The 9,081-nt window shown below is 40.2% G+C and overlaps 1 protein-coding gene across 1 annotated transcript in view; it reads left to right on the top strand.

Moving 5' to 3' along the window:
* Positions 1–1,435: 1,435 nt before the first annotated feature.
* Positions 1,436–9,081, top strand: part of LOC143038322 (zinc finger MYM-type protein 1-like) — a 19,506-nt gene continuing 11,860 nt past the window's right edge. The window contains exons 1-2 of the mRNA XM_076207348.1: positions 1,436–1,552; positions 5,796–6,077. Of these exons, the coding sequence (XP_076063463.1) occupies positions 1,436–1,552; positions 5,796–6,077 (399 nt within the window). The remainder of the gene's footprint in view (positions 1,553–5,795; positions 6,078–9,081) is intronic.

Here is a 9,081-nt window from a genome sequence, read left to right as displayed (position 1 = left end):
TGCGTACTCCAATCTTGGTCTTATCAGTGTGACTAGTATTTTCTTTACCATTACCTCATGCAAATAATCAAAAGCCACCTGTATTGATCTTGGTACATTGTAGGTTTCTCCGACTATTTTGCTAATATGCTTGTTTGGGGACATGTCTTTGGTGATGATTAATCCTAGGTCCTTTTCGGAACCAACTTTCTTTACTTCCTATGCACCAATTTTATATTCTTCTAATATTCTTTTTTTACTTTTTCCAAATTCTATTATACTACATTTCTTAATGCCCAAGTCCACTTCCCATTTCTAACTCCATTCCCGGACCTTATTATTTTTTTTATATATTCTTAGGTAAGATAATGAAAAAGGATTATCATTGTTAGAGAAAATGGATTTAAATGTCAAATTTTGACTGCTTTGTAATGTAGTTCAGTATCAATAAGTGAACTTTATGGGAATATTAATCTTTTTTTGGTTTCCATAACCTTTGATAGATACTATTTTGTTTTAATTTTCAGTGAATTATCATTATCATTTATTTATATATACCTAGGTAAGAAAATGAAAAATTAGTGTCATTGTTAGAGAAATTGGATTTGAATTTAAGATTTTGACTGTTTTGTAATGTAGTTCAGTATTAACAAATGAACTTTAAGGGAATATTAATATTTTTTTGTTTCCATAACCTTTGATAAATACTATTTTTTTTAGTGAATTAGAAATAGTCGAAAGAATGTATGTCGTTATTGTTTACGTTTTTATTCTATTTTATACATATGTATAACTCTTTTTCTTTACCAATTCAAGAAGTGTCCATATCTTCTGGATCCTCTGAGTAGCCAATGAGAATGTGGTCGATGTGAGGCCTTTGTGGAGAAGGTTTTTCACCGAAATAAGTCGACATAAGAGATTCTCTAGCCGAGACTTCCCCGAAGAACATTTCTTCCACAAGTTCCACTCCTGCAGAACTCGCTTTGTTCTCGAGACCTTTGGAGTCCTCGACCATCTCCTGAGTAACGATAACACAAAGACGACGCTTAGATCGAGAAGGTCTCCTCTTTGGGAGTTGACGACGACCTCCTCCTCTCGAACTGCCAAACCCAAGTCTGAGATCTTGACGGTGCCAGTCCTGCTGATGAGGATATTTCTGGGCGCCAAGTCAGAGTGAACGAATCCAGCCATGTGGATGTGGTGTAGGCCTCTGAGGCACTGAAGCCAAATCGACTTGACTTCTTCCTCCCTGAAGCGAAGGCCCTACTAGGTCATCCTGTTGACAGTCTCTTCAAGAGACAAGTCCATGAGATCGAGCATAAAGTGGACCTGATCATTCTCCAGGTCTTCGATGACTTCGTGAAGCCCGATGACATTTGGATGATTCTCCAAGGTAAAGAGAACCTCGAGCTCTCTGTCGATAAATTCCGAACAAAACTCGACGAACTAGCTCTTGATGGCCACTTCCTCTCCAGTCAACCTGGAGACTGCGCTGTGGACGCATCCGAAAGCGCCTGATCCCAAAAGAGTCCTGACCTCGAAGAACGCGCGAAATCCAGAGGAGAATCCAGAGGTAATGGTCATTTCCATTTCTTCTGCTTCTTCTTGGCCGAGTCCCCCGACGTTCCAAAGCTCCTCGAAGTCCCGTGCGTACTCGATCATTCTTATTCCCTCGAGTATAAAAGGTACAAAGGCGTCCGCGAGAGGGAACATCAAGATTCGAGTCCTCGGGGTGCAGCTCAGATTTGAGAACCGTCTTTCATCCATCCTCTGGCAGGACAACAAAGCCTTGAGGCTTCAAATGATCCAAAATATAGGGAATAAACACTAAATACTCTTTTCAGTGCCTCTTTTACTGCTATTTATGATTTGTTCTAGCTTCTGTCGGCATGCTCCGCCTTTGTAATCCTTTGTAATCCTTTATTCGTACCCTTTTACATGATGATTTACCCGTCTTCAAGGATGAGCAAAATGCATATATCAGGACATGTGTATGTATGTGCGTGTGTGTGTGTGCATGTATACATGCATGTGTGTACATATGTATGTATATATGTATGTATGCATTTATGTATATATGTATGTATTTATGTATATCTGTATGTATTTATGTATATATGCGTGTATGTATGCACGTATGTATGTGTATATGTATGTACGTACGTATGTATGTATGTAAATATTTTCTAAATGTAAGATTATTTTCACTTGCAAAATCAATTATTCTACATTAACGTTCCCTTTCCTTTTTATATTAAATTCTTCACTTTTTTTCAATCTCGCTGATCCTGATGAATTAATAATACATTGTTCACATCTATATATAATGAAATAGCCAACCAGCACGAGGATTTGCATGATATAGGGTTGATCTAAGCAGAATCTCTATATAGAAGTTAAAAAGAATATCTATGTTCCTTCCGATTATAACATTCTTATGTTAAAAAGGACATAATGTATCGAGATAATCATCGAATCGAAGGGATGGATTTTAGTGAATTGTTTTTCAAAACGAATTCATACGTCTTGCATTACACAAACACGTATGGAGCAATCGGTAAAGTCACTACAGCACTTTTCACGTGCTAACCGGGTTCGAGTCCTTCGCCATACCACGGTTCAATTTCTGCATGTTGGCCTCCACGGCTCTCCCGATGCTGATGGCTTAGAATTAAAGTGTATTGTAGTATATATATATATATATATATATACATACATACATATATATATATATATATATATATATATAGATATATATTATGCCAAATGTCTTACATTATAGAATATTTTTTTTTACCGAATTTTCTTCAATATCCTTTCAAAAATATTGTCTCTACTTCAGTTATAAAGTATTAATGAAGAGGTCAAACATAGGAAAGCCACACTATATCATATATCTTTATTCTTTTATATAAACCAGTTATAATGATATAAGTCTACTCAGGATTGGAGCGTATCTGTGTTGCATATAAAATATGTAGGCCATAATCAGTTAATTACATGAAGAGGTAATAATAAAAAATAAATATTTTGTTTGACGACTTTAAATTATCAGTATAATCTATAGATCTTAATGTCCAAAGTATCATTATTTTTAATAGAAGTTGAGAACGTTTAGAGAAGAAAGAAATTGCAACACTAAATGGTTGTGATAGAATGAATAAGAACCAGGGCTGTGGAGTCGGAACACAAAACCTCCGACTCCGACTCCGACTCTTCATGTAATTAACTGATTATGGTTCAAGGAGGGAGTCATAAGGTGTGCAAAGATGGTGTGTGGAACAAGGAGGGCGGGAGGAAATAGAAAGAAGGGTAGTGAGTGGTGAGATGAAGAAGCAAAGAAATGTGTAGAAGAGAAGAAGGAGGCATTCATAGATTGGCTACAAATTAGGACGAGGGAATCGTATGAGAGGTACAAAGTAAAGAGAAAGGAAGTTAAGCATAAGATAAAGGAAACAAAGAGGAGAGCAGATGTGAAATGGGGTAAGAGTATGACAGAAAATTTTGAAAGCAATAAAAAGATGTTTTGGAAGGAAATTAAAAGAGAAAGAAGCAAATCAAGTAGAGAAGAAAAGGTAAAAGGTGCAGATGGAGAGATGATAATGGAAGAGAAGGCAGTGAGAGGAAGGTGGGCAGAGTATTTTAGGGAGTTGCTAAATGTGAAGGAGGATAGGGAGGGAAAGGTAGTTGCAGTGGGAAGCGCTAAGAAAATGAGAGTGATGGGTGAGGAAAATAGAGGAGAAATAGGGAAGGATGAAATGAAAGCAGCTGTTAAGATGATGAGAGCAGGTAAGGCACCTGGTCTGGATGGATGCCATGCAGAATGTCTGAAGAAAGGAGGTACAGTTATGGTGGACTGGCTGGTGAGGTTATTTAATGTTTGTTTAAGAGAGGGTAGAGTACCGGAGGACTGGAGGAGTGCCTGTACAGTTCTGCTTTACAAGGGAAAGGGGGACAAATGTGAGTGTAGTAGTTTCAGAGGGATCAGCTTGTTGAGTGTAGTTGGGAAGGCTTATGGGAGGGTCTTGACTGAGAGAATTAGGAGAGGAACAGAGGGAGTAATTGGTGAGGAACAGTGTGGATTTAGGATAGGTAGGGGTAGTGTAGATCAGATATTTGTGGTAAGACAGATATGTGAGAAAGCTATAGGAAAAGGTAAGGATGTTTTTTGGTCTTTTATGGATCTGGAAAAGGCTTATGACAGGGTAGACAGGAAGGCACTGTGGGAGGTACTGCAGATATATGGGATAGGAGGAAACCTGTTAAGAGCAGTCCAGAGTCTTTACGAGAGTAGTAGAGCTTATGTTAGGATTAGAAATGGAGAGAGTGAATGGTTTGAGGTAAAGGTATGAGTTCGTCAGGGGTGTGTTATGTCGCCCTGGCTGTTCAATCTTTACATGGATGGGGTGGTGCGAGAGATGAATGCAAGGGTAGTGGGTTAGGGGTTGGAGATGATTAAAGAAAAAGGAGAAAAGTGGGAGGTGAGCCAGTTGTTGTTTGCTGACGACACTGCGCTTGTAGTAGGATCAGAGGAGGGATTGAGGAAGTTAGTGACAGAGTTTGAGAAGGTGTGTGAAAGAAGGATGCTGAAGATAAATGTGGGTAAAAGTAAGGTGATGAGATGTACAAGGGGAGAGAGTGACAGCAGGCTGGAAGTGAGCATTAAGGGTGAAAGGCTGGAGGAAGTGGATAGTTTTCGATATTTGGGTGCGGATGTGGCAGGAAAGGGAGGAGTGGGGGTGGAGGTGGAATGTAGATTGAGAGAAGCGAGTAAATGCCTTGGTGGATTGAAAAGTGTAATGAGAAACAGACAGCTGGGAATGGATGCTAAGAGGAGGTTATATGAAGGAGTGATTGTGCCAACAGCATTGTACGGGGCAGAAACATGGAACATGAGAGAGGAAGAGGAAAGGAGTTTGAATGTGTTTGAGATGAAATGTCTGAGAAGTATGATAGGGGTTACTAGGCTGGATAGAGTGAAAAATGAGGAGGTGAGGAGGAGAACAGGGGTGGAAAGGGAACTGGGAGATAGGGTTATTGAAAGAGTGTTAGGATGGTTTGGACACATGGAAAGGACGAGTGAAGAAAAATTAGTAAAAAGAAGTGTGGAAGGCAGAGGTGGAAGGAGTGAATATGAGGGGGCGTCCTAGGGTAAGATGGATGGATGGGGTGAAAGGGGCTTTACAAAAGAGAGGAATGTCTGATGAGGAAGGACGGGAGAGGACAGAAGATAGGGGTGAATGGAGAGGGGTTGTGTATAGATGATGTTATGATGCATGAGGGAGAGTGGGTGGGGGATGGGGGGTGAGGAAGTATGTATGAGAAAATTTGACGCAGCCCGAAGGGATTTCTCCCCGTCTCCTCATTTTCTGAATGAGTGGACGGAGAGGGGGGTTCGCCGAATTTATGAAGCGGCCTTGCTGTGGATGTGCTGTGTCTTGCAACACTGCTTCTGACCCAGGGCAGTGGACAGGATGCAGGGATGACCCGTCATCCAGGAGGTGCCAAGATAAGAGGGAGGGAGGAGGGTGGAGGGGAGTGGAATATATAGGATATGGAATGGGTGGGAGTGGTTTCTGTGCCTTTTTCTTTTTTGGCTACCCCCCGTGTAGGGGGAAAAAGCCTTTGGTATATGTATGTATGTATATATATATATATATATATATATACACATATACACAATAAAAACATAAGAAACGTGTGTTCATAAATGCAGGATTAATCACCAGGGAAGAAAAACTAACGAAGCAGAGCGCTTTCGTGTATTACATATTAGAGCACTGATGTAAATACAGAGAAATTATCTGCTCCGTTAGTTCATCTTTCCTGGTGCTTCATATGAATATGTCGACGACATTTTCATCGAAGTAAGGAGTGAATCCCACCTGAGAGACTTAAGGCTAGCCATGGAAACAGCCTTCGTATTACTTTTCACCTACGAACTCAACATACACAACAAGATCTCTTTCCTCGACGTTGTCATCTACTCTCAAGACAATATCTACAAGACTACTGTTTACAGGAAGAAGACTGACACTGGAGGATGCCTGAATGCCGCAAGTGAGTACCCCCAGCGGTACGAACTTAGTGTCATTCGGGTATACTTTTGACGCGCATACAGGAAGTTCTCCTCTTGGAAACTTTTCCACATTGAGGTATCTCGCGTCAAACAGATACTTATAAATAACGGTTTTTCCAACTCCATCATTGGCAAGGAGACAAGACTTTTCATCACCCGCACCATAACAAAACACGAAAAAAAACCACATCTCCCACACACACAATTTATTACAAAAATCAAATGACACCAGCATACAAAACAAATGAATGTATTCTGAAAGAAATCGTTGCACGTAAAGTTACATGCACCAACTCACACACATATTGGCTCTTATCACATACTACAAAAATGCAAAAGTCTACAGCCTTATCATGAGATACAACAATCTCCTTAAACAGACTAATGTGGTATACCAGTTCATTTGCCCAGAAGTAGGTTGTAAACTTCTCTCCATGCCTCATATATTGATATTACTACTACCTCTGTGAGTAGGAGACTTACTATGTATGCTCGTGAAGGCAACATAAGCAAGCACATGGCACAAACACACAATAAATCTCCTACCAGGCAAGATCTAGTCAACAAAACAAAAATATTTAAACAGTGCAACAATCACAAGAAACTATATATTTGAGAAAGAGTTTACATCTCACAATACGCCCCAATCATCAATATACAGACTGACACATTTACATCTTTACGGTTACACAGCTAGGCGAACGTCCCTCTGTGACCAAATGTCTTTCTACCACCCGCTTATGCGAAGCCCCCACCCTCCTTGACCTCATGTCCATCCAATGCGAAGCCTCCACCCTCCTTGACCTAACGTCCTGCTTCAACCTACCTTTCCTAGTATCTTCATATATCTATATTGAAATACTGATCTGTATGTAAATTTTTACTTACCTGAAAATGGTTGTATGAGTCAACCGAAAGCTTGCATTTTATATTTTTGTGTAATGTTCTTCCATCGAATAACACCATGGGACTCAGAAGCCTTGTGTTTAACCTCCCTTCCAGTTATAAACAATCCATTCGGAAAATCGAGAAAACAAATAAGAAGACAGTGGATACAGAATTAGCTCTGGTCTTCAATCAAACATGTCCACATGAGAACTTAGTACCCATTTATACCAATATATATATATATGTACATATATATGAATGTATATATATATATATAAATATATATATGTATATATAATGTATATATATATATATATATATATAATGTATATATATGTATATATATATATATATAATATATACACATGTATATATATGTATATATATATATATACATATATGTATATATATATATAAATATATATATATAAATATATAAATCTGTGTATATATATATATATATGTATATATATATATAAACACAACCCCGTCCATCCCACGATCTTGCTGATTACACATATGGGCAAACTGGATTCCATATCGATCGCAGAGAACAAATTGAGTCGATGAGTGATTTGGCGCGTTCGTTGGGCCGTCCGTCCGGTCGCCGGCGGCGGCGTCGTCGTCGTCGGCGGTATATCAAAGCGGGGCGCCAATCAATCACCGCTGCAGCGTCACTATTCATCGGACCCCTTTTCACTACGCCCCGCCCCCCTCCCCCCTCCGTCATTCATCCTCCTCATTCCCCTCCCCCCTCCCCACATCCTGAGGCGCCAACCAGTCCACCATCTCTGTCCACATCTCCTGGTTCCCATAGTTCTTGCATATCCTCCCTCCCTCTCCCTCCCTTTCCTCTCCCACCCCGGCCACATCACCCCCCCCCACTTACACTACGCCCCCCTCCTCAGTGCCTCCCAGCATCCGGATAGAGTTATGACAGCGATACCCCGATTATTTGTTAATCCTCATAAATTCAAACGGAGCCATCTGTTTCCTACAACGAATGGCCGGGCTCATCAAAGTGAATGCGTGTTTGGGTATAGAGGCATGGCATTTTGGCTGCATACGAATGAAGTTCGCATCAGGAAAAAATGTGAACAAACTGCACAAACACAACACATTTTCTCACACTCGCGCAAACGCAAAGGCGCACGCGCCAACGGAGTCTATCTTTCTCTCTCTCTGTCTCTCTCTCTCCCTCTCTCTCTCACGCACACACAGACACACACACACACACACACACACACACACACACACACACACACACACACAGACACACACACAAACACACACACACACACACACACACACACACACACACACACACACACACACACACACACACACACACACACACACACACACACACACACACACACACACACACACACACACACACACACACACACACACACACACACACACACACACACACACACACACACACACACACACAAAATCTGGTACATACTGACTGGAGTGTCCCGACCTTTTCTTCTGTTTGGGTGTGGCGCAATCGCATCTTCCAAAAATGGAAGTAAAACCACCGAAAAATGGGTTTATTGTAGGAGAGGGAGCCATACGCCAAACAGAAGAAAACCGACGAAATGCTCAAAGAAATCTTATTCGATGTTCCTGTAGAAGAAAAAGTAATAAGAGAGAGGACATGTACCAGAAATATAAGATTTCATAACGATAAATATATTGGTTTAAAAGAAAGAAAAGAAAAACAAAGAAAATGAGACACACACACACACACACGAGTGGAATGATGTATTTGGACAAAGCATCGAGAGAGATGCAGCAAGATTATCCAGACAATCTAAATTACTTCATAACAATAATATATACGACCTCACTAATTTAGTGGAGGGAAATCTCTTTCAAATGGATCCTGTAAGACACGGGTCTCACTTATATTGAAGGAAACAAGTTCGTATCAAATGATCAACACGGCTCAAAATAGAAAATTTTTGGTTCATTTTGAGTCTTTTAAGTTATTGTGACAGTTACAGACACATTACAGAAAGCATTAGATGAAATAACAAGGATACTGAGAAAGTGATTGGCCAAGATAGGATGTTATTGGAGGGAGGATGCGCGAATGCATGACATCCTCCTTTATTCTCTCACTG

The sequence above is a fragment of the Oratosquilla oratoria genome, chromosome 24 (assembly GCF_046742065.1).
Source record: "Oratosquilla oratoria isolate Oo_2021 chromosome 24, ASM4674206v1, whole genome shotgun sequence".
In the NCBI taxonomy this organism is placed as follows: Eukaryota; Metazoa; Arthropoda; class Malacostraca; order Stomatopoda; family Squillidae; genus Oratosquilla; species Oratosquilla oratoria.
This window is presented reverse-complemented; position numbering and strand designations above follow the sequence as displayed.